The 26568-nt window shown below is 38.7% G+C and overlaps 2 protein-coding genes across 3 annotated transcripts; one reads left to right on the top strand and one right to left on the bottom strand.

Moving 5' to 3' along the window:
• Positions 1-3359: 3359 nt before the first annotated feature.
• On the top strand, positions 3360-15030 carry brd8 (bromodomain containing 8). 2 transcript variants are annotated; one of them, XM_023342126.1, is made up of 20 exons: positions 3360-3798; positions 4214-4310; positions 5365-5437; positions 5543-5592; positions 5671-5793; positions 5867-5947; positions 6024-6088; positions 6718-6860; positions 7006-7197; positions 8415-8505; positions 8599-8748; positions 8841-9001; positions 10046-10454; positions 10778-10830; positions 10909-11177; positions 11307-11399; positions 12611-12679; positions 12773-13055; positions 14072-14116; positions 14215-15030. In XM_023342126.1, exons 1-20 carry the CDS (start codon positions 3756-3758, stop codon positions 14272-14274), a joined length of 2550 nt encoding a protein of 849 aa, XP_023197894.1. In that variant the 5' UTR covers positions 3360-3755; the 3' UTR covers positions 14275-15030. The 2 variants fall into 2 exon arrangements, with proteins under 2 accessions (XP_023197894.1, XP_005805890.1); XM_005805833.3 differs by having other exon boundaries at positions 3361-3798; positions 5368-5437.
• A 1017-nt stretch (positions 15031-16047) lies between these two features.
• LOC102232115 (dnaJ homolog subfamily C member 18-like) lies at positions 16048-24782 on the bottom strand. The gene is made up of 9 exons (XM_023342728.1): positions 24578-24782; positions 24304-24453; positions 22822-22990; positions 22528-22673; positions 20091-20297; positions 19885-19997; positions 19522-19631; positions 19265-19437; positions 16048-18798 (listed from the first exon to the last, which is right to left on the bottom strand). Exons 1-9 carry the CDS (start codon positions 24642-24644, stop codon positions 18674-18676), a joined length of 1260 nt encoding a protein of 419 aa, XP_023198496.1. The 5' UTR covers positions 24645-24782; the 3' UTR covers positions 16048-18673.
• Between the last annotated feature and the right edge of the window lie 1786 nt (positions 24783-26568).

Here is a 26568-nt window from a genome sequence, read left to right as displayed (position 1 = left end):
AATAAAAAAGAATAGGTCTCTAAAATATAAAAAAATAGAGCAGATAACAAAGCATGGTCAATTTTGACAAAACTGTTTTTTTTTCTATATAGATAATTAATAATTATATAGATCTGTTCTGCCTCTGTCACTGATGATACGGATTGTCTACACATCATAAGAATTTGCACTTAATGGCACAAAGACTTCATGAGTCATACGTGATATATATTAATATTATACAGTGTTGTATTTTGTTGTAAAGTATGGATTGGAGTATGAATTTACATTGCGGGACTTAATAACATGCAATTTTTACAAAAAGCTCACCAAACAAAACAACTCCTAATTCGGCTTTGCATGACTTTGAGTCTATGACATCACAAGAAACACAAGAATATAGTCGATCACTTTGGCAAAGAAGCGACTCCTGATAGATTTCAAAGCATTTCAGTTGTGAGGGGTTCATCCTTATGTGCTAAGTATATCTGACGAAGTAGTTTAATCAGTCTTTCTTTTTCTATTTGCTCATTTTTGGACAGAAAACATTTTCGACTGATTCAGCTGATCCCGTTTTTCAAGCTGTGTGTATTGTGTTTTTTCCTGCCACTAGATGGCGATAAAGTTCGCCAAACTAGGACATCAGGCGTAAATTAAGCTGAATTAGATCTGTCTAAAACGTCGTCATAGAAAAATAAATTATATGAATACATTTATAATACGTTTGATATAAAAATAGAATTAAATGGATCTGACCCTTGACTGTAGATTAAAGACTGGGTTGTGGTAATGCTGGTGCTGAGAATTTTTTATATATTGTTTTTCTCTCTGCATAACCCTTACCTCAAATATGACATTGCTATATAGTTTATAAAAGGTTTTACAAGTGATATTTATTATATTTAACAGCTTACCTCAATTGTTTAAAAACGACCAAATAAACCTTTACAGAAGTTTTCAAACTTTTTTTTTTAAATCTCCCAGATTTAACCAGGCTTAGCCTAAGCAATTCTGACTGAAATGCTCCATACAAGTTTTTCCAGTTTTTCCTGACTGTCTTGGATGATTTATTTTTCCACATCATATAAAACCCAAAACCAGCTTTTCTAGCTTGTGGCCTCTGCTGCTAAGTGTATGACACATTTATACCTCTTTTTTTTTCTTTAACAAGTACACAGTTAGAACACTCCCCCATTTCTATTTGTGATACTGCTACTGCAAATTTAAGATACAAGAATAAATAACGGTCTGTTTTACTATTTTGGTTTTTGTAACCAGAGCTTCCCCACTAAAGTCAATGTTGTTGATCTGACTTTGTACTAGCTGCAGCTGGTTTCCCTTGTACTAAACGACATGGACATGAATCATACTTGCCTATTAAATGTTTTGCTCAGCAATCAGAACATATTCCATGTTTTAAAGACACGTCTTTTAAACAACATTAAATCATGTAAAAGTCTTGCAATAGTCCCCCCAAAATGGTCTTTGTCATTTAAAATACTGTACAGTATGGACTCTTGAGGTATACTCTAATTTTTCCTTCTTATGTCACTGCATTTATTTAGCTCTAAAATGTAAGATTTTAATTAATAAACAACATAATCTTATGTTATGATCATATGAAGTAAGTATGATGACTAATGATATTGCACAGAATATTTTATGGCATTTGACATAAAACTGTTCTTGAGTGCGTTTGTACTTTTTGTGATGCACCTTTAGCGCCTCCTTGAGGGCAACAGGTCAAACAGATGAAAGTCAGGATGGGAACAGTCCTTAAATCGCATGGGACTGTGCATCACACGGGTAGGTTTTGCTTTCCTATCTTTATTATTAAGTATAATTTGTAAAAATAAAGAAAAATAAATAAAAATTTAAAAAATATGGGGCCTTGGGCAGAATCTAATTCACCCCCCTTTCCCACCCTCCTTTCTTTCCTACTAAGAATGCAGTATCAGCATCACTAATAAGGTTTAAATATAGATTTAATGAAGTTTGTGAGAGGGGGCCCATTTTAACTGGGTGAGCTTTAAATCAGTCACTGATTATTGGCTATTATTTATTGTGTATCTGTGACCAAGCCCATCTCAAACTCAAAGATTACAGACAACACCTACCATATCGTAGCAAAGGTAACATAACAGTCAAACTATCAAGATGACTCTTTGCACTTTTACAAAGTAAACTTCCTAATTAAATTCTACATGTGCAATTTATTTGTTTATTATATCTCTGCTGAATGCATTAAACAAAATGTAAAAGATTGTTATTCTTAGTAAATGAATGATAAAATTGGTCTGTGTTACAATTCAAACACTTAAAGGGGCTCCTGAATGTCTGGAGGGGCCTAACAGCAGCTATCTGACTTTTCTTTGCCTTGATATCTCTGTCTTACAATTCTAGATCATCGAAAATTTATGTTGAGTTAATCCCTCTGACCTTTGCTGATCTTTAAAGCAGTCTGCAGCCAAGTTGTTTTGGAGGTTAAACTGTCATATATTATTAGGGTTTATTTAGTAAAATAGCAGCAAATTTGGTTATTTCATAACATATGTCATATCTAGTGACATTCTCTCCTATGCTCTGTTTAAAAACTACAGTCTCACATCAACACAGTCCTTCCACCACCATCAGCAGCAGAAACCCATCAACAGCAACATTATACCTATAGTGGGAAACAGAGTAAATTTACTTTGCAATGATACCGTATGATCCGTTTAGATATCAGATTCTTGATTCATATGGGTTGTTGTACGGTGTTTTAAGATCTTGTTCAATGTGTCCCTCTTTAACTTTGAGCCTCCGCCCCTCCAAAGGTCCATGTTTGTTCTTGAAAATGTAAATGTCCATCAGTGACAACCAATGTTCTTCTGTGCTGCCTTTGCTTCTCTCTAAAGCCTTGTCTTGTCTGGCACGGTGGAGCTGCCATACCATACTGTGACGCAGAATGTCAGCAGAGGAACGTGAGGGGTGTGCAGCGAATTTCTTGTGTAACTATAGCCTACACATTTGTATTTGGAGGAAAAGTAATTGGGGGAAGTCACATGAGATTTATATTTGGAACAATTTCTATTTTCATCTGGTCTTTCTGTGCATATCCCATTCCAATGCTGCCCTGGGCAACTGCCCATAAGACAAATATCTAAACCGGTCACTGGTGATAACCTAACAAAATGTGGAAACATTCAAGGGGTATGAACACCTTTGTTTGACACTGGAGACTGGGATAAAAATAAAACACTTTTAAGATCTTTGAGTTGAACGTTTCGGTAGATGGAGCTAAATGCTCTGTGATAAAAACCACATATTTGCGTGAAACCAAATCAAGCTAACTTCTATAAATCGTTTAGCCTTTGGGGGTTGTACCATCATCATAAGTGAGGTGGGCGTGAAGGGACAGTTCACTGCTAGCTAGAATGACAAATAACCTTGTGAGTAGTGAGCTAAAAAATCAGAGTGGGGCTGAAAGCAGCTCGGTAGCTGAGTTTCTGCAAAGGTTCTGGCGAAACTAAACCCTTTCCGCTCCTCCTAACTCAGTCAGCTGAACGCAGCTTTCGAGCTAGCTGGTCGGAGTCTCCAAGTTACAGCACAGAAGAACCGCAAGAATGGGACGGTGATTCAGCGAGCTAGCTAGGAGAGAGAGAGAGAGAGAGGGGGAAAATCAGCCTGAACGCAACACAGACTGATGTTAACGTCCACAGTTTGTCTGTAGGGCTGTGTCGTTTTCGGTCGCCGTTAGCCGTGTTTTATCGCCGGGGTTTCCTCCAACAAGATGTATGGAAGGTCGGGATGACAGGAAGATGGCAAACGGGGTTGGAAGTGAGTAACACAGCCAACGTTACTGTTGGAGCAAGCAGCACTAACTTCCCTTCACGGCAGCCCTGCGGGGGAGCTTGCCGCAAGGATTAATGCATGTCATCACGAGTTGACAGCTCCATCTAATACGCTGCTGTTTATTGAGTTTTCATTAATGTGCACAAACGACATTTTGATCTTCCGTGGGGGTCTGATTTACAGCTACTGCTGGAATTTCGTTCATAAAACTGCAGGAAAACAAGCCACGGTCATAACATGAACAGTAGAGTCGATTCTAGGCCTTTTCTGAGCGACACGAGCAGTAGAGCATAAAGGTTTTATTTATTAAACATTATCGGTGCGTGTGTGTGTGTGTGTGTGTGTGTGTGTATGTGTGTGTGTGTGTGTCATGGCTCATCCACATCCTCCCCTCGTGTAGAGCACAAGCTGCTTGTGATTGGACCAACGGAGCCATGGTCAGTGAGGGAGAAGCTGTGTTTGGCCACATCTGTCATGAAGAGCGGAGATCAGAACTGGTAATGCATTCTCTTCCATCCAGTCAGTGCAAAACCATTAAGCTCTTTATGAAATGTTACTGCACGATGTGCACATTTAATGTGTAACAAACTTGTTATAAATGTGTAATAGCTACAGCCTGATCGAAATGTTGAATCCACTCAACTACATAATTTTTTTTATATTGATAATTGGCTATTAAAGATGCATTTGAACATCTTCTTTGTAGGGGCAGGTTCCAATTATGAAACATACATATATTATACAAATATATGTTTTGTTTTGCTTTTTTTCCCCGGAGCATTTAGCTCCGTCTACCAAAATGCATAACTCAAATGTCTAAAATTTTTTAAATTTTCCGTCCGAAGGATCTTGGGGCGCAGGGTTTTTGTACCCCTTGAACTTTTCCACATTTTGTTAGCTTACAACGAATGCTTGATATTTGCCTGCTGGGCGTTCGCCCAGGTCAACAGTTCTTTTTATTGCAGAATAACACAGAAGTTATGAGCTCCAAATGCGTTTTGCCTGAGAACAGCAGCTGGATATCATATTTTGTTTCATATTTAAAAGAATCAAGCAGGCTCGCAATAATCATCTAATAACAATAATAATACTAACGTATTTTATTTGTATAGCACTTTTCTAAAAACCCAGACACCCAGGTTTACAGTAATCAACCAAATTCATAAAACAAACAAAAAATAGAATAGTTCTGACCATTCTTTGTGTATATTAGAGAGAACTCAAATTTGTGCTCAACAATGTTGTTTTTATGAATCATAAAAGTTCAGCTTTATTATTAGTTCACCCTAGAAAAATAAAACAGTTCAAATGTATGATCCGTTTAAATATCAGATTCTTGATTAATATGGGTTGTTGCTAATCGATGTTAATAATTGAAACCCCCAAATTATATGAACTTCATCCAAATGAGGAGTGCCATCTCCATACTCCTGGCCAGAATTCAGTGTTTCTGCTTTTTTGTTAATGATTTTTATGCATGCTGCTCAATAAATTCTGCTTTTAAAATGTAAAGAGATTTTCCAAAATGACTCATGTATCTCTCCGTGTCAGCAGGGTGTCTGTCAGTCGAGCCATCAAGCCGTTTGCAGAACCGGGCCGACCCCCAGACTGGTTCTCTCAGAAGGTATCCTGAGTCCTTTCTTGTTGCATAAATTCATGCTGCAGCTGTGACTCATCATGTTTTGTTGAGTCACAAAACCGATCCCCTTTCTTTTTTGCATCCTCACAGCACTGTGCCTCCAAGTACTCTGAGCTCCTGGAAACAACAGAGGCCCCAAAGTGAGCAAACAAGAGCTTTATTTCTGATATATGTTAGCAAATCACAGCGCCTTACACCAATGTTTGTGTCACTCGTAGGCGGAAGCGTGGTGAGAAGGGTGAAGTAGTGGAGACGGTGGAGGACGTGATCGTACGCCGACTGACGGGCGAGAGGATCGAGGAACTGAAGAAGCTGATCAAAGAAACGCAGGAAACTCACAGGTTATCTTTTATACTCCATAAAAATCAGCAGCAGGTCAAGGTTTAGTGAGCTAATGTGCTGCTGGTTTAACAGGAAGCTGAAGAGAGAGGCTGAGCTGATTCAGGCTGGACATCTGGATTCCAGGTTGGAGGAGTTATGGGAAGACATTCAGCTGTAAGACGAACTAAATCTGTATAAACGTCTTAATAAAATGCGACGTGTAAAAATATTCATATTTTGTGTCTGCCAGGAAGAGAAAGCAGGAGGAGGAGGAAGCGGACTTAAAAAGAAAAAACACAGATGCTGCTTATCAGGGTAAATGCTTCTTATTGCTGTTATTTTCACTCAATATTATATTAATTCGTTTGGAACTTTTCATCTTAGAACTTATTGAAGAAAAAATGAATGCCATTCACAAGTCAGTACAATTTATTTTGTGTGTCCCAGGAACGCTAGACAATTTTACAAACACCTGTCCACATTGCCAAAAGTACCAAATACCAGCTTTAATGATCACACTGTCAATGTGCTGGATTAGCCAGAAAACCACTGACCTAAACGCCTCAGAGATCCAACAATGCTGACTGCTTTTCAGAGCACAGACTTTCCAGCAGCTTGACATTTATATAATAAAAATCCATTTTCTTAATTGTCCTTAGTTAATAGTGACCTTTTTGAGAAGTAGATTTTTTTTTAAATTAATCATTAAATTTAACAGAAATAGATGCGTAAAATATACCAGTCTATGTGTAATAAATCTATAAAGTACACGAGCATTAAATGACTGGAATTACAGTTTTCTACTAATTTATTGAGATGCATCTATTTACCACCAACTATTGATCTGTTCGCACAGCTAAAAGCCAGAGCGTCATTGTTATATTTCCCTATTTGAGACAGAAAAAAAGCATGTATGATTAGAAAACTGCTGCTTCCTCTTTCAGCCAGACAGGCAGCAAAGAGCCTGTCTAAACGGATACCCAGCGTCACCATGCATTCGCCCTCAGCTAGTAGCTCCCCAAGGCAGGACGTCCCACCAGGTGACCAACTGGAGAGCGTGACGCTGGATGGTCCACCGGCAAAAAATGTAAGTCTCTGAAGTTTCAATGCATACAAATTGTGTTATTCTTTCAATATGTGTATGATCAGTGTAGGAAAAAAGAAAATGACACACTGAAAAACCAGTGCATAAGTGAGCAGATTTCTTTTTGACTTATTCTCTGCGCTTCTAGTCTTCAGGAACAGCAGCATCAGTAACATTTTCCCAAACCCCTGGACCCGCTAACGATGACATCAGCCATGGGGCAATTCTGGATGACCCCACTCAAAAAAAGCTCCTGAGCCAGAAAGCCACCCCACCACCGTCTCCGCTCCTCTCAGAGTTACTAAAGAAAGGCAGCATTTTGGCATCAAATTCCAGACTGGTAAGCAGCTGGACTTGCACTTAAACTGAACGAGTTGAAGAAAAAGGTCTTCCAAAGTTTACATCAATATTTTGAACTGCTGCATGTAAGAGAGTGGGGTTTACCTTGATATTGTTTGATACTTATTACTAGGAGAGTGATGATAAAGATTATTTAAAAATCAGTTTTTTTATCAGTGCACCTACACAGACGAATCAGCTTGTGTATTTATTTTGTTGAATAGCAAAATTACAAAGTCTGGAGGTTTTTCTTACAACCAAGTGATGATAAAAACGCAAAATCAAAGAGCTATTATTCATCAGTGGTGAAGAAGAGACCAAAACAAAATTAAAAACATCAGCTGGCCAAACTATTGCCTTTTACTGCTAATGACCACCAGGCAGTGCAAATGTACTGAATAAACTGCAAGTTCAGTTATTTCATAACTCTTGAGTACAAACTCCATTTTGTAATTGGCTAATTTGCAATCTATCAAAAAAAAAATGCTCTAACAGATGGGACCCAATTTATTCCAATCAGGGATGAGCAAAGGCTTATAAATAGCAGGAACTTCTATTTATGAAACACAATAAATCCCACCTCATTGTTTTTACGGCCAGTATTTGCTTTCCCAACTCCTGCTTCAAATAAAACCCACAACAGGATGTAAAATCAGTACCAACAAATGAGTGGATTTTAGAAAAAATCCATCAGGAAACTTAAATGTTTTCCTGCTTAGTTTCCTCACCATACAGCTTTTTAGGTCTCTGTTTTTGCTGTAATATCTGATGCTCTGAAGCATAAATAATCACTTCCTAAAGCATAAGGGAACGCACTCTGAATGTAAAAGGTCTACACTCCTCTCTTAACATGAAAGTTTATTATGTAAAAAATAAGAGTTTAATAATTCATTTAGAAAGTTTTATCATAGTAAATGTGATTTGTATCCTTTGTTCCTAAACTGGGTCAGGGAAAAATGTAATCAGTTTTAGTGAACCTGATTAACCTGAAATAAAGTTGGTGTCCTAGAAGAGCTTTCATCAAATGACATCAGAATCAGTTACATCCTTTAGCTATTGCTACAGTTTAATCTAAAAGAACAGTGAAACAAGGTGGTGGCAGCATCGTGATCAGGGATGACTTTCCTTCATATGCAGTAGTCAGTTTTGAAGGATTGTGGAACTTATTAATAATATATACCATGTGATTTCTTTTCTTTTTGCTGTTATTCTTCCTAGATTGGAGAGAGTGACGGGTCGCCTAGTAACGTATCAGGATCACACGACTCACAGCTGCATTCACCATGTCAGCCTCTTTCTCAAGCAACAGGTACGCACTCTACACGATTGATGACACGTATGTGATATTTCCTTCTTACCGTTTGCTTCAGTCCATTTGTGTGTTTATAAACTTGCTCGGCAGGTGCGCCGATGCTGTCCCGTCTTCTGGAGGCGGGTCCGACCCAGTTTTCCTCTCCGTTAGGTTTCATGGTCGGTGCAGACTCCGCCTCCTGCGGTCCAGTCCCCGCACCTCATTCTGCTTCCATCGACCCGGCCGTGTCAGAGAGTACAGGTAGGCCCTGTGCTTTTAACTACTAACTTCTTTTGGTAGTAAATTATAGTTTTGCTTAAATCGAGTTAAATTATGGCTTGCTTTATCTGCAGTGGTCGATGTGATGGCGCCATCTGCACATCCAAACTGCCAAGCTGACTCTGCACAGAGTAAAGTGGCAGAGCTCAGCGAGGAAGACGTGACCGCGTCCTACATGGGAGACGAGCTGGACCTGAAGACAGTGGGGGACATTATCGCCATCATTGAAGACAAGGTTGGAGAAATTATTAAAACCACAGCTCAGGTGTAGATAGAATGACATTTATAATATGAGTGTTTTCATTACAGATGCACCAATCAGAATTTTGTGGATGATTTTGTGATCTACTGATATTTTTTTCCTGATTCATATTTCCCCTTGTTTGTTAGGTTAGTTTATTCAAACTGGACAATGTACTGGTGGATCCACCTTAAAGGAAATTAAGTTTTTTACCAGATTTCATTACGCAATTAAAATCTATATGACAAAATAAAATGAAATATATAAACATTAAAAATAATTTAAAAAATACACCTATTCTCAGGCCATTCTACATCCCTCAAAATATACGTCCAATATTACAAAATGTGAATTTGAATGGAGGAATTGAAGCTAAATTATCAAATTAATGCTCGTACATCTGTTTTATGTTTGTGTGCAGAACATTTTTTCAAACAGTATTTTATTTTTAATTCTGTGGAAAATTTCGTTCCCACCTTACAGCTGCAGTAAGTAACTTTTATAAACAATGTTTTTTACATATTTGTTTAAACTGTCACTATGTCATGACAGTATAAAATGAGACAGATAATCTGTGAAAAGAATCAAGCTCCTCTGCCTCCTTCCTGTGGTCTTTTTGCCATCTGCAGAAATACACCACACGAGCATGATTGACAGCACTAAGACCCTCCTCCTGTCTCTGATTGGTTGTTTCTGACCAGTAGCAGTGCATTTCTACAAATGGTAATAGAGTTTTTCACAAGGTGAAAAACGTTTTGCTGTCACTACATGGTGACAGTTTTAACAAACGTGTAAAGAAATATTGTTCACAAAAGTTACATACTGCAGCTTTAACTAAAGCCAATGTTTCCTAATTCAGCATTTTAACAGCTTAAAAGCTAAAAAATAATAGAACAAAGGAGTTTTGCTGTTCTCCAATCAGCCTTCCTGTTTTCCGCTGAAAGTCTTGCTCTCTCTCGCAGCCAAAATGTCTCAACATATAGCTAAATAGCTTACTTCTCTGATTTCTGGTTTGACTGAAGTTTTCCCGCTTTGCAGGCGGATGAGGCCGCGGAGGCACTGGATGCTGCCGCCGTGGAAGCCGCCCTGTCCCTCTGCGAGGAGAACGACCACGCTCTGACTGCGGCCTGGGACGCCGGGCCTTTACAGCCCCAAGAACCGCACCCCACTCACCGGATCCTGGAGGGCAGCGCAGAAGTGTCGCTCTCTTCTCTGTACTGCAGCCAAGATAAAAATCTGTCAGCGTTTCCCCTGGAACTGGAGAGCCGTCCTCCCTCTTCCTCGTGCGGCTCAAAGACTTTGGAGCACAGTGCCACACCTTCACAGTGCAGAGGAGCGAGCGAAGCAGAGGGAGAGGAAGGCTCAAGTAAACACATTTCAATGGATGGTAGCACAGATTGTGAAGGTGAAACGCAACCACCACAAAAACTGGAAAAAAACTTTGGAGGTATGTAGACACAGACATAAATACAGTGGTGTGAAAAAGTATTTTCCACCTTTCAGATTTCTTCTAATTTTTGCTTTTTTGGTCACAGTTAAATGTTTCAGATCATCAAATAAATTTTAATGTTGGATAAAAATAATCTGAGTAAATACAAAAGGCCGATTGTTTCATTTATTAAGGGAATAAGGCCTTTTGTTACATTTTAGTTGAACAACAAAGCAAAAACAGAAGAAATCTGTGAGGATAAAACACTTTCACAGCCCCATATTAAAACCTGTTTTTTAAAATTTTTTATAAACAAACCTTCCTGTTATTCATCTTTGCAGTTTTAGCAGACTCAGTATTAGAAGACAAACAAGAATCAGACTGGGACTCCCAGGTAAAGCAAACACGATGCCTGACATTCTTCTATTCAAGCGCAGTTTTATCTTCGTATGCGTCTTCGGTTTTGCCCTAGGAGACCAAGGTAGAGGACGGACTCGGCGCAGAGGAAGGAGAGAACGTTTCGGGGTCAAAAGCGGACAGCGAGGTCACGGGACTGGAGCTGTGCGAGGAAGAGGAGGGCGACGGGGGGGAGGAGTTCTCATCAGAACCCGACGGCGAAATGGAGCTGGAACCTGCGGCCAGCGAGAGTGAGGACGGGTACAGCCTCCACACGGCATCTTCGTCCCTCCAGCTCCACACCACAGCGGACTCTATCCCCAGCAGCCCCGCATCGTCACAGTTGTGAGTGGAACACGTCGAGGGACACTCAAAGGAGTGACTGTCATCAGCGTGTGACGGCGGAGAGGTGTTGCAGTTTCAACCTCCTGCTGACATCGGTATTTCTTCTTCTTTTCTACCTGCACTGTGCAGCTCGGTGTGCAGCGAGGACCTGGAAGCTCTGCAGGCTCACAAGATTTGGAAGAAAGCCATTATGCTGGTGTGGCGAGCAGCAGCCAATCATAGGTCAGGAAACGACACTTATAGTGCCTTGCACAAGCATTCACATCAAAATAAAGTTATTGTATTTCGTTGCATCATTATTTTCCATCGGACTTTAACATAGTAGACCGACACCCAGTTAAGGCCAAAATTATTCATACCCACAGCAGATTTACATTTAAGATGTTCATTCAGCAAAGAGGTTTGTGTCCAATAAGAAATATGTGTCTCTTAAAAGATAATAAAATGATGTAAAAGAGTATCGATTTTCAAACAGCAGATTCTGTTTTTATTTACATATTAACAGAAAATAGCTTCTAAAAAATTATTTATACCCTTCTCAATCATCAAATCCTGATTTGAGTCAGGATTCTGGCTGGGCCAGTCCAAAACATTACACAATATTACTTTTGGTCAGACGACAAATGTTGGACAAATTCTAAGATTAAACCCCAAACTTGGCAGGGGTATGAATAATCTGGGCTAACATTTATATTACTTAGAGCCCCTAATCATTTATTTTTAGAACTCTGTTTCACTGTAGTCACACATTTCAAATCTATTAGGGTTGCTAAATCTCAGTCAGGTTGGATGAAGATCATCCGTAAAGAACTTTAGTCCTGGCTGCATGTTTTGGGTCATTGTCTTGCTAAAAGACCCCAGTCTTAAATGTTTTGTAACCTCTAGCATCTGCACTTTTCCTATCACATATTCTGATCCGCTTCATTATTCCTGGTGAAGAATACAATATCCACAACATGATGCTACATCCATTATGTTTAGCTAGACTTTGATAGTGCTGGATAGTGTTATCAGTGTTTTCAGGGTGAGGTACAGTTTTAGTTTTACACACACAGGGTTTTGCATGTTGGCTAGAAATGTACATGTTAGCCTTATCTGACTGGTGTACCTTCTACTACATTTACCACAGCTTGTAACAAACTCAAATTGGAACTCACGGTTCTCTGGTAACGCTGGTTTACGTCTCGCCACTTTAACGTAAAGGAAAACCTTTGAAAACTACTTTATTTCTTGTGTGGGTGGACTAAAATGTCTTGGTAGGTTGAGAATTGATCTATGCGATGTTCACAGCTTTTCAACCCAACCCTGATTCTCTCCAACTTCATCCCCAACATTCCTGCTGTGTTTCTTGGTCTTCATTAAGTTGTTTATTCACTGATGTTCTCTGACACCTCTGAAGCCTTCGTAGAACAGCTGCATTTATTTTGTTGCAGGTATGCAAATGTCTTTCTTCAGCCAGTAACAGATGAAATTGCTCCAGGATACCACAGTATTGTTCACAGGTCAGCACTAAATCCACCTGCAAATGCTAATAGATTAAAGAAATCCCATCATTGAGACTGAACAACTCGTCTCTCTGGTGGTTTCTTTTGCAGACCCATGGACCTGGCCACCATCAAAAAGAACATCGAGACCGGCTTAATACGGACCACCGCGGAGTTTCAGAGGGACATCATGCTGATGTTTCAGAACGCGGTCATGTACAACGGGCTGGACCACGACGTGTACCACATGGCTCTGGAGATGCAGCGTGACGTCCTGGAGCAGATCCAACAGTTCCTGGCCACACAGCTCATCATGGAGACGTCTGAATCCGGCATCAGCGCCAAGAGCCTGAGGGGCCGCGACAGCACGCGCAGACAGGACTCCACTGACAAGGTGCTTCACTAGAACTAAGACAAAAGGCAGGAAGTGGAGAAAATGAGACCAGAGAGAGACATAACGCGGATCTAAAGACAGAAGATACAAAACCTTCAGTCTTCACCAAAGATTTAAACTAAAAAGGGTTTTAAATTTCTTAAACAAATTTAAACTTACTTCAAACTCCCAAACATATTCAAAGCTTGAAACTTTGAATATTTATTAACTTTATCAGAGCTTTATAGCTGATTAGGTTCCTGAATGTGTTGGTGATTAGCAACCAGATTACTTAATCTGATTGCATCAGTATTTTTCACACAGTCCCAGGTGCTCCATGTTGCCAAAAATGGACCATTAAATGCTCCATCAACTTTTAATGGAACTACTTTTTATCTCACTGCTATTACAATACAACACCATGCACTTTATAATGTCTGCATTCATTATAAAGAGATTTTTTACTATAATTCACATCATTCCACTGTTCAGCCATTGAAGACAGATGCATGAGATTATTTGTTTTTCCTCTCATATTATGGAGCAATATTAAGGGCGCCAGAACTTCCTCTGTGTGTTTGTTAGTTTTGTTCATTTACAGTACAGACCTGCAGATCCTGCGACATTTGACCTGGTATTCTGTACAAATAGCACAAATGTACATTTTTGCTACGATGTTTTTTAGAGGTACAAAGAAAAGAGAAAAGGAAAAAAAGGAAGTTCCTAAACATTATATTTCAGGAGGAATTACCTATCTGATGCATATTACTAATGACTTTGCATTTATTTATTTTGAGAGGTTGTGTATTTTTTACAGCATGCATTTGAACTGATTACAAAGAACATCAATACACATATGGAGCACTATTTGTTGAATGTAGTTCCCGAGTCAAACTAGTTGACATGTTGTTTCAGAAGTATCTGGAGCAAAAAAACAACCCAATTGTTTCTTTAGCAGTTTATACAGAAACATGGTTCAGTATATTTTTTAGGAAGCTTGTCTAAAGTAAGTCCTGTGCATTGTTTTCATGTTACAGGACACTGTCTCCATGTCTTCGCCGGCCTTTCTCCTTTCTCTTTTTGTAAGTAAACATCAATTACCTTCAGAAACATTTCCTTTATCGCTTTAAATCCAGATTCGAGGTTTCCGACATGCTACTGTGTGGATTTTTGATCACAGGACAGTGGCACCAGAGGGCGCCGTAGTGCCATAGAGGCCGACCTCAAGATGAAGAAGTGAAATCCGTAAAGGAAAATCTTGTCAGTTGAGTTTGTGAAGCAAAAAAAAAGAACATGAATGAGTGTAAATCGACTGTCCTTGACTTGCTGTCCAGGATGATTGGACAGAGTGTAGCTTGGGAAGGCTCTGCTCTAAAGCAACCATTCAGACATGGATTATATTCTGTATAATCCCAGATCACTGTGGGGTATTCTGTGTGACCAGGTCAAACCGTTCATAGATGTTACTGCAGATCGCTTAGACTAAACCTGCTTCTTACATTCAACCGCCTGGAACTTTAAAACCTTTCAAATTCAATTCGTCACAATGTTTTAATAGGTGTGGTCCATACATAAGGATATGAGTTACTCTTTGCCTGCAGTTGTGTTGAAATTAAACCAGTTTAGTGTTTTTAATTCATCAACTGTGTGTGTGTGTGTGTTTTTTTTTTGTAATATATAAAACCAAAGGTCAAATATTCTGGTTAAAGATTTGCACCATAAAGTTGCAGAGCAGAAGGGCACATTTTTGCATCTCAAACGCATTTTGTGTAACATTTCATTTTTAGCCTCTTAATTTTTTATTTTTTTATATGAATATGGTTGTTATGATTGTGTAGGATTGATTTTTGCCTTTGTGAAATTTTCTGTGAAACAGTTACGTACTCTTATGAGATTTGCTTGGATTTATGTTCAGTGTACCGAGAAGATGACATTAATATTTTTGTTTTGTGGACCAGAAAGCGTTACAACACAATAAAATTGTCCTTACAGCAAAGACGAGTCCAGTTCGAGTTGTAGATGGATGGATGAATGAAAGGATGAGCAAATAGATGAATGGCTGGATGCATGAATGGTTGATGGCAAAGATGGAAGGATGGGTGAACAAGGATGGATATATGAATTCTCAGTAATGGATAGATGGTAAGCAAATGGACAATAAACTGGTTAGCTGGATGAACAGAGAAATAGTTAAATCGACGAATGAAGGACAAATGTATAGAGGGATAGATGATCGACTGAAGGATTTATGAATAGATGACAGATAAATTATACTTAGACGTATGGGCGGATAAAATAATTTCCCTGCTGGGATGAATAAAGTAATTCTATTTTATAAAAAATTCATAAATTGCTTAACAATTCATTGACTGAGTATGCAACTGATCTGGAAATTCAAATATTTTTCAGACATTTCCATACAAAGTTGTAACACTTGCGCAACAGGAAGTTTTAAAAACCCCCAAAATTGCTGGCAGCCTTTGTTGCCAGGAGATCAAATTAAAATTACAGCATCAGGCATATAGATAAGACTTACCTCAAGCTGTATTATAAACTGTAAAGATACCCAAAGCTGTGAAAAAATAATGCTGATCAAGGGATCATTATTTTTTGTTACTTAAAGAGCTCAACTCCAAGTCCACAAGCTCTTAAATAACTTACCACAAACTAAAGATTATAGTTTCTAATATGAGCAGAAGAGCAGAGACAAAAGCTAAAGTCCTCAACATGTCAGTATTATAGAACAAACCTAACAAACAGCCCATTTAATATTTAATGCTCCCTTTAATCTAAATAAATCAAGAATATTCAGTGACAAATGTTATTTTGCTGTGGAAGTTTCCTTCAGTCATTGTGTCCTTGAGATTAAGTCAAACATGTAGCTCTGGCTGAATTTGGCTCAGCTTTATCTAATTTGATCCACATTCATATTTTCTTAAAACAGGGTCCCCTGTTGACTTCACAATTGGCTAAGTCAACCTGAAATCACAATGGAATTAAAAGAGACAGGAAATGTTTCAATACTGGTTACAGCTTTAATTTTCATGTATTTTTGGCCGACAGCTTACAGTCAATTCAGCAACATAACTTGTGGTTATACATTTGAAACCTAGCTTGTGTTTTCTGTCACAGTAAAGGATTTAAGTGTTGTAAGATAACAGTGTGAACCTGAATATTCTACTTCATTTACATTTATAGTCAAATAATAAATATGCAATAGAAAAAAACCCAACAACTTCTGGGATTCATGCAGTTGCCACAGTATGGAACAAAAAACAGATGATTTAACTTAAAAGTGCTTAAGATGAACCTGAATATTTCAAAAGTACAGCAGCTAAGGCAGTCTGGTAAGCGCAGTGCATGGCAACAAGTCAGACTTTCAGCTATAGGGAAGTATGATTTTGGATTAATATTACAAAAGAGATTTGCACAATGTCAGCATACTATTCAATAAGATTATAACACCCCAAATGTCCACAATATGAAATTGGTTTCATCTAGTTAAAAAAAGAGGCGTTTTAGGACTATCTGTTTATATTAATTAATTTCTCCTTTATAAAAGATCTGTACAAAATAGGGAGACAGGATTTAGAAAACACTTTTGGATGGGTAAGCCTTTTTGTGAAAAGAAAATAAATCTTTGTATATTTATGATAATACAGTGCTTGCAAAAGTATTGATGCCGCAGTTGTCAAATTTCAACCATAAACCTTAATGTACCTCCATTTGACAGACCGACACAAAGTAGTAAATAATTGTGAAGTGGAACGAAATACAAATAAGCATCTGAAATGTTTATTTCAGATAGACGCATGCATTTGCTTTCAGTGATTTTTTGATTCCCCCAAATAAATCTAGTGCAACTTCAATGAGTGTACCTGTGCGTAACGTAATCTGAGTGCATCTACAGTTCTGTGAAGGCCTCAGAGATCTGCTAAAGAATATTAGCAACCAAACGCATCATGAAGACCAAGGAGCACGCCTAACGGCTTAGGAATAAAGTGGTGGAGACGTTTAAATCAGGGTTACGATTTAAAACAATATCCATATCAAAAACAGAAGTGTTCAGCCCATCAATTGAAAACACGGAGTCTGTAAACATACGAAGACAAGATGCTCTACCTAAACAGAGAAGAACTCCATGGGAACTCTGGAGGAGCTTTGCAGCTCTGGTAGGAAAATCTGTTGATAGGACAACTAGCTGTGCAAAAATCTTTGAGAAGTCCCATTTCAAGTTTGCCAATAGTCATGTAGGCAACACAGCAAACACGACAACATGGCAAATGGCTTTATGGAAGAAGACTAACACTGCATATCACCCTAAACACAACTGTTCCATGGTGAAACATGATGATGGCATGTTGCAGGAATGGTCTTCTCTGGTGGATTGAGCTGAATACAGGCCAGTCCTGGAAGAAAACCCATTAAAGGCTGCAAAGACTGAAAACTGAGGTGGAAGTTAATTTTCCATTATAAAATTGAACTAAACATACTTTGAGTGGCTCAGTCAATGTGCAGATCTAAATTGGAAGAGAATCTGTGACAAAACATGAAAACTGATTTTTCACAGATGCTTGTCATCCAATTTGACTGAACCATTTCACAAAGAAAAAAATCAAACCATATGCCGCACAGTATTGACTCATGAGAGCAGAATGAATATACCCACCACATTTTTCAACAATATTATGAAAAAAAAAACAACTATCAAAATCAATCAATTTTGGTTCGATTATTCAAAAAAATCCTTAACATGTATCATTTTTCTGCTTTTTTTCTCAAATATGCACTACTATGTGTTGGTCTATCATTTAAATCTGATTAAAATACCAGTTTGTGGTTGCAGTGTGACAAATTGTAATTTAACTATGAATACTTCTGCAAAGCACTGTGTGCAATTTCAAATATTAGCTTTGTGCATACTGCCATTATATGAGCTCCTAATGATCAGGGAACAATATGTTGGAGCATAAATCAATCTGAAATTTCAGATAAACACGACTGTTTGAATTGCAACCTCCAAAGGAGCTGCAAATAATCCTTACACAGCCACCAGTACCATTAGTGCTTATGGAGGCAAGAAAGACCAAGTTTCCTTGCAGAAGCTCTAATTGTTGGATCTGTCTTGGTTTTAAACACCTACAAGGTCCTTCATCGTTTCACAATATATATGTGCTGATATGTCCAGACACTGCAGTATTATTTAGGTCTCCGTACTAATTTCCTACTGGAAAATCCTCACTAACATTCATTCACCCTGTTATCTACCAAATAAATACATCAAAAATTTCAACAAAGACACAAGAAAACACAAAACCTAAACAGGTAAAACATGTTTGTCCCAAACATACAACTGCCTTTGTAGCCCCAAGGGGAGACTGCATATGTCATGCCATTTCTATAAGAAAGTTTGAAGGCTGTGAGACATCATACACCCTGCCAGAGCGAGTTTCCACTCCCTGCTGCTAAAGCCACAGTGCAACTCCTTATGTTCCTACAGACGAAGAGAAGGCACGTTGTTTTCAGAAGTGCAATCTCCCACTGCCTTCACCGTCCCCAATGACATGTCGCAACAAAGTGGCCAGAATGGGTAAATTACACACTTCGCTAAAGAAACGTTTCCTCCTCTCAAACTGTCCTCATTTGACTCTGAGGCGGCCCACCAATCGTTGCAGCTTCTCACAGTTGTCCAGCCTCATGGACTCTGCCTTCTGCTTTAACCGCTCGTCTCGGTAAAGCTGCCCCAAGTTTGCCAAGTCTGACTCTGAAAAAGAGCAACAGAGAGAGAATTTAATCAAAAATAACAAAAAGTCTTTGGCATGCATTTTTAAAATCAAACTTGAGTTAACTGTGTGTTAGCTTTACATAAAGGGAAAAGTAAAATAACTTAAGAAAAAATGTCTCTGGCAAAACTTTTAATCTGTGACCAGCTTGCTTTTACACAGCTGTACCTGAAGTCACTGGGCGATGAAACTGCCTAAATGTACAGATAGAATAATTCAATTCAATTTAACTTGTTTCAGGTCTTCATGTACACCACAGTAAACCTGAATGTTCATTTTGGGATTCCCTTGCACCCTCTTTTAATGAACCCTGAAAATCTACGCTGGCACCATATTTACATTTAAGGTGGCAAACCAAAATGTTAGTAACAACTGACAGATAATTTTGGATCACAGCAATTACTTTTACCAGGTTATTAATCAAGTTTGATAAGGATTCTCTCTTACTTTGCTGCTTCTCCTTCCAGCAGCTGCTCTGCAAGTGTTCGATATAATCGCTCTCGATGCTCTTCTCTAGTTCCTCCAGTGCTGCCCCGCGGTACTCTTTCTGAAAACTTTTGTCCACATAGTACGGTACACCCATGTGTTGTGTTTCTCTGGACACCACCAGTCCCATCGCCCTGACGCCACAAAAAAATAAATAAGCAAATTCAAATATACTTCATGCATCTAAGGTGGATTGGAATACGATTTCCTAAACTCACGGCTTGTAAAAAAGACTGTAGGGTGGATTAGTTGCCATCATCTGAGTAAAGACTGATATGAGGATCAACACCAGTACAGGCAGAAGCTGCAGAAGAGCTGTGAAGGTGTTCTGAGGGAAGATAAAAGAAAGACTGTAAATCACGTAGGCTGATTGGATTCTTCACGTTCAAGTGTATTACATATGCAGCTCTGATGTAATCTTTTAATCCAGTGAATGAGGCGTCTGCACCCTTGTTAAAAACATCCACAGTCCATCAGAACCCATGGCTAATTAAAGCACCGCTGCCTCTCCAGGCGGAGACGACATCATGACACGGCAGCTGTTAACGAGGGATTGTCTTTACATTGAGTGAGCCACTGACCTGACTCTGGTTTTCCTCCACCACCTCCTCCCGCCTTTCTTGAGCCCGCCGACGACGAGGCTGGTAGAACTGAGAGTAGGAGGCGCCCTGGTTGGTGTATACGTGAACGTTTCCTGCCAAGTCAAACAGTACACACTATTCTTAAACTTATGTGAAAAATAATCTGCTAAAATAACTCCTTCACACATACGCACACACACACACACCTGTGGGAAACCTTCCACCAAAGAAAATGTTGAAGAGCTCCTCGGGGGAAATGTCGGCCTCAAAGTCTCTGTAAAAGTTCCGGTAGTGTCCGGGCCTGCTGTTGCCAGAGCGATGGGGTACGTTTGAGGTCGGACTCTGTTCTCCGTATTGATCGTACTGCTGCCTCTTCTCTGGGTTGCTTAGCACTGCATATGCATTACCAATGGCTGTTGGGAGAAACAAAGCATTTCATGAAATTCAAATAGTACCGAGGGTTAAGTCATTCTCAAACTCTGGTCCCCAGATCACTGGTGGTCCGTGTGCGCCCTCTAGTGGTTTGCAAGGTACTGCATGTAAACGACAGTGTATTTGTGGGACACGAGCCCAAACTGTGACGTGTACAGTTAGCATATCAAAGGATTGTGTTTAAAAATAATAATGGATAGGTGGCGTAAGAGAACAATGCCATGACTACTTATATGATCAGAGGAATTAACGTCTGCAAGAATATTTTTCAGTTTTTCAAGGTAAGTTGTAGAACATTTTAGAACACAATTAGAATAGAATAGAATTCAACTTTATTGTCATTGCACTGTCACAAGTACAAGCAACGAGATGTAGTTTGCATCTATCTAGAAGTGCTCTACGAGATATAAATATTTATTTACAGATGTACAAGACTATGTATGTATGGACTATAAGGGGTTATAGCAAAGAGATATAGATATTGTGTATAAATATAAATATGGGAGCTATATGCACAGATTATACAGATTATACAGAATATACAAGAATGTTAGGGAATGGATTATATATGTATATAATATAATACAAGATAAATAATGGCAGATAAAATTTACAGATTGTATGTGTGTGTGAAGAAAACAGTCCGTGATGTGTGTGTGTGTGAGGATAGTCCATGTGTTATTGTTGTATCAGAGGATAGGGGAGTACAGTCCTTATAGTTTATGTTTTATGTCAGGAGGCGTTCAAAAGCGTGACAGCTGTGGGGAAGAAGGTGTTATGATATCATACCACCGACACACAGATTTAGTTTGTCGACTCATGGCTAGTCTCATTTACAAAACAGCACCACCCTTCTCATTAAGATGAACAGAGAAGACAACAATAACTGAGTTAAGATGTGTTACTGCAGGGACAATGTCAAGTTAGGCGTTAGTTAAATGAGTTAAGTGGTCCTCAACCTGAAAAAGTTTGAGAAACATTGGCCTAGTTTGTTCTGGCCATCCCACTTCTTGACTGTACTGCATCTGTTCAAACTTTCTAAAAACTGTCTTCTTTTACTAGATATCACCCAATTTCTTTCCTGTGGCTTCCTAAGGTAGGTAGAGTTTTGTTTGAAAACCGTTATAAATAACTGGTTGAAGAACTGGGTGTTCACATGGAGAAAATCTTGCCTTCGCTCCTTAGGTAGGTTGTCAGTTTGATTTCAACTTCCCTCCACATTATCTTTGGGCAACATGTTGAACCCTGAGTGAACCCATACATATCACCCTGTGAATGGTTGACTGCGGTTTGGAGTGTAAAAGCGCTTTGTGTGGTCAATAACAGGAAACGGCAGGATAAGTGCTGTCCGTTCCCCACTTACAACAGGACGTTTATCAGTGTGGATATACATGTGAAAACATAACGCAGCATCTTACCAGTGGACGATTAACCTACATTTCAGACTTATGGTGTTAAAAGGAAGAGACTCGGAACCAGGAGTAAAAATGATTTGTTGATTTAGAAGCTATGGTAAGAAATCTTTTTGAGTACCTCTAAGATTGTGTCCCATTACCAACACTTTAGTCTGTTTTATTGAAAACATATTTGACAAACCACTGCATTGTGAAGTAGAAGGACATTTATTTCACCACATAAAATATGAAAAGTGTGGCATGCATTTGTATTCAGACCCCTTTTTACTGCGATACTCCGAAATAAAGTCAAGTATAGCCAACTATCTTAAGAGGTCACCCAATAAGTAAATGGAGAGAGTGTAAAATCTGTCCTTAAAGAGCAGCAAGAAGAAACAATCTGTTAAAAGAAAGCTGTGCTTTTTATCAACAGCGATAGAGAAAGATGAGAAGATAGAAACATGGCAATACTGGAAAAATAAAACCCTGTTAGTAAGTGCCAAAACATTCACGGGCTGCGTCCTTCCAAGGCAGCATTTGAAGGCTGAGGAAAGCTGTTCACACTCAACGGCTCCTCCAAATGCAGCCAACTTATCTTTAGCATGTTACTGCTATGTGCTATGGAAATGTGAAGACTAAATCTGAAGGCTAGTCTGTCCATTTTCATAGCCATTCATTTCTGGTCTTTAGACCCAGCCTACGTCAACTGGGTCCTCAGAACAATGAGTTTAAGATAAATAATTATTGACAACAACAAATATGAAATTGCCTTTCTACTTCCCCCAAAAGAATGTTTAGTGTTGTGTTTTACGAGTACCTTTGAATGCATCTGTGGCCCCTGGGGCGAAGTTCTTGTCTGGGTGAAACTTCAGGGCCAACTTCCTGTACGCCTTCTTCAGATCTTCATCACTGGCACTTTTGTCAACACCCAGGATTTCATAGAAGTCCTTGCAATTCTTTATTCTGCATTAACAGAATAAAGGATGTTAGAAGAGAGGCATGAAGAACTGTGGGAAGGAACCTTGAAAATGTTCAGAGTGCATCATTTAACATCTGTAATTGTACCATTGCCTTTTCAGAAAGGCAGACTCAAGGAAGACGAACTGTTCACCTGAAAACACCTTGGCGTTGCTCCTCAGTGTAAGTCTTCTTTTCATCATGATTCGTATTCCTTGTTTCTTGGTTTCCAATGTCCTCATCCCTCCAGCCTGTGGGCGGAGGCACGTGGTTCGTTTCTTGGGACGCACTGCCTCCATTTCTCAGTATGGCATCTATCAGCACTGTAACCAGTAACACAAGTGTTTGCACTCAACAATGACTGAGTCAAGAAGTCTTAGAGACAGATATGAATATCAGCAAATATAGGCTAGAATTAAGCTGTACATTTTTGTTTATATAATTGTTTTGAAATATTAGGATTCCTGTTGTGTTGAAGCACCCAACAGTGCTCAAATTTCAACAATCTGACAAATGTGGTCTCCTTAAAATCTAAAGATAATGCTTATAATGTTCAGGAAAAACTCAAAGGCCACACAGACGTATAAACTGCAACATGCTAGAACCAGAATCGCTGTTCACAGCGGGGCAAGCTTGATCTGAACCCACTTAACATGGTTGAGTGGGTTCAGACCAAGAAAGAAGAGCTGCTCAAAAATGTATATCTTATTATCACATGAATAAGCCCAAGGCCTCCTGGAGAGAAAGTTAATGGTCAGATGACGCACAGTGACAAGAAGTGCGCTTTACGGAGACAAAGTTAGTCTTTCAAATCTAATAACACTTTACTAACCACTAAGCATGGTGGTGGTAACATTATGCTTAGGATCTGTTTTATTGTATCCAATATTGCACAAAGTAGGGTGAATAAAGAAGGAGAACAAACTGCTAATTCTTCAACTTTGACTCAAATCAGCTTGAAAAATCATAACTCTTTTGGGCAATCAGTTGTTGCAAATTATAGGATTACATTATGTAAATGTAATATCAACTATTGTCTTAATTAAGCATTAACAGACTTTTGTCCCAGAAGAGATTGAATACCCAATATTGTCTCGGATTTGACTTTTTCCACACTTCCTCACATCTGTAAAACGGTAGAAGCAAATTCCATTTTTTAAGAATACATAGAATGCCTGATCTAAAGGATCTGCATTACGAAGATGACATTGACGTCCATGATGTCAAATCAGAAATGTATGCAATTTCAACGTAAAGTATGTGAGTGGAGACATCTAAACTTTTCCCAAACTGCATCATTTGTGCACTCACTGTCGTGCCTACAGGAATCCTGTATGGCAATAATGCAGTTTGGATGCCATTGCTGAGCAATGCATGAATAAATAGACTTTAATACATTTCTGCCTGATGGTCTCCAAGTAGGCTACTGCGAGGGGCGGCGTAGGAGCCGCAAACAAACAAGCAGATCTACATTTTAGCATGAAGCTCACTCATATCTAAAGGATTAAAGCTAAATGGCTTTTCTGGATCCACAACAACTTTAAACTAGCTCCCCAGCACCACACAGGCCCGGAATAAGCTCCCCGGTCAGCAAGTCAGAGTGCAGTTATAGAAAATGTGCGTCAGCTAATTTTACCTCTGGCCCTGGTGCTGGGGTAGATTTTCTGCGCCTCATAAAGGAGCTGCAGTCCCCGATCCTTTCGGCCCGACCGTAAACACAGCTTGGCCTTCTCTATGAGCCGGTCCGCTTCGTCTTTGTCCATGACAGCTCTGTTACTCAGCAGCTCTGGACCAGAACAGTGTGCGTCAATATCATGTGGTAAAGACGGGGCAGGAAGAAAACGAGGCGACGAGCTTCGGTTACAGACAGCTGCGTAACGTTAGCTCGGGCGCAGCCTGCAGTCACTCACTGTCCCAGTACCGTTGGCCCCCGGCGGTTGTCGGAGTCCGGCTGCAACGGCCCTGCCGCTGGGCCATAATTTACACGTAAAACGTCGCAAATGACCGTCGAATAGCTTCAATCTTAAGCTTAAATGGGCATCCTTAAAACATTACTGTGATGTCCAGAGATTTTGATTGACAAAAAAATAAAAAAGGTGGAGGCGAGACCGTGTGATGTCATTTCCGGTTTAATAATGGGAGAAATCTGTTGGAGACCGTTGATGGACAAGTTAAAATGCCGTTGACTTTGTGTTGTGTAGATTAGTAAGGAATATAGAAATACACTTGACCGTCTTAATTACTTGATATCAGACGACACGTTAAAATTATTGAGCAAAACCACCAGGTGCAATTTTCAGTAAAAAAAAAAAAAAAGAAACAAATTTGTTGTTGTCGATTTTATTCATTTATGACTTCGAAGAATATGACAATCCATTAGAAGAATCCCTTTCTTTGTTGTTGTGTTTTAACTGGTTTATAAGTAGTACTACCATAAATATCTCCATAAATTAAAACCTAGTCGAAAATTTCATTTATTTTAGTAATTTTGTTCAGATATATAAATATATCATTTTCGTTCAATAATATAAATTTGACAGTACAAATTAAAAGTAATGGATGCTATTACACATTTCTTTGTAATATGTGATATGTAAAAAAAAAAGATGAAAGAAATGTTTCTCCCAAAAATATTACAGAAAATTAATAAAGCTATGTGTTAATCTATAGAGAATACTGCACAGTTTTGATCTGGGCTCCTTGCATGAGTTACTGCATCAGTGCAATGTATCATGAAGGTTATGCTTGTGGCTCTTCTTTATAAGAAGTATAAGTTTTATTTTTAGCAGTCTTCACCTTTCTGAATTTTTGGGTGTGGCATCTTTAATTTTTCTCTTGACAATATCTGAGACTTTCTATCAGGTTCAAACCCAGCTATTTTCTTCAGTCAATAATGTTGCTTTACAAAATCACAACTAAAAAAGTTTAGTTGCAGTTCACACTTTACATTTTCCAAATGATTAGTGTGTACAAATACCCACAAATTGGAGTTTACCACCTTGTGAATTACCATGTTGAGGAAAAAAGGAAACAGTTTAATATTCCTGCAAAGGCATGAAAATGACTCAGTCATCATTAGGCCTCAATACATAATTCAGTTTGTTTTAATGCAAACCACTACATGGGAAGGGTCTCTTTAAATCTTGAGATTTTGGAGCGCTATACAATTATATTAGCAACTGCATTTAGTTACATCAGATTTAGGATCCCAGGATACCATTATAATGCGAGAAAAAAAATCGAGTATAATACTTTTAACTGGCTTCAGTATTATAGGGTTTTATCCACAAGCAACTGCAGAGTAGAAGAGCACATTAATTACTCCACCAGGGGGTTAAAGAATTGCACAACACAATTTGTTCATGCATATTTTATTCAAGAGTAAAAAAATGTGATTTGTCCCATAGGGCATGCTTACAGTGTGTGTGTTATTTAGGAAGTCAAATGCCAAAACATATCTCCATAGAGAAAAAAAATGTTGCAAGATAAAATCCATTATATCTCTTTGTTGAAGTATGCATTTTGACTATACGAGAACCAGAAACCAAGGAATGAAAAGAACTGTAAGCTAAATTGTAACAATAATATCAGCAGTAAATATAACCAGAATACAATGTTTCCTGTTAAATGTGTGACACCTGATTTGTCTGTGTGTCCAATTCATTTACATTTGAGAAAACCATGCTATCATGCTTTGGCAGCCTGAAAGAGTAGCTTTTCACTGAGATTATATTCATTCACACTATTGAACATTTTTCTGTACATTAGTACAACAGAAAAAAATGTATATATAGCACAAGGCTTTACACCTTAGAAGGGCATCTCTTCATACAAGAAATCAATATAAAATTAAAAGCAGTGGTAGTAAATAACAAAATGAAACAAAAAAAATGACCAAAAA

The sequence above is a fragment of the Xiphophorus maculatus genome, chromosome 11 (genome assembly GCF_002775205.1).
Source record: "Xiphophorus maculatus strain JP 163 A chromosome 11, X_maculatus-5.0-male, whole genome shotgun sequence".
In the NCBI taxonomy this organism is placed as follows: Eukaryota; Metazoa; Chordata; class Actinopteri; order Cyprinodontiformes; family Poeciliidae; genus Xiphophorus; species Xiphophorus maculatus.
The sequence above is the reverse complement of the archived record's forward strand: the minus strand, read 5'-3'. Positions and strand labels throughout refer to the sequence as shown.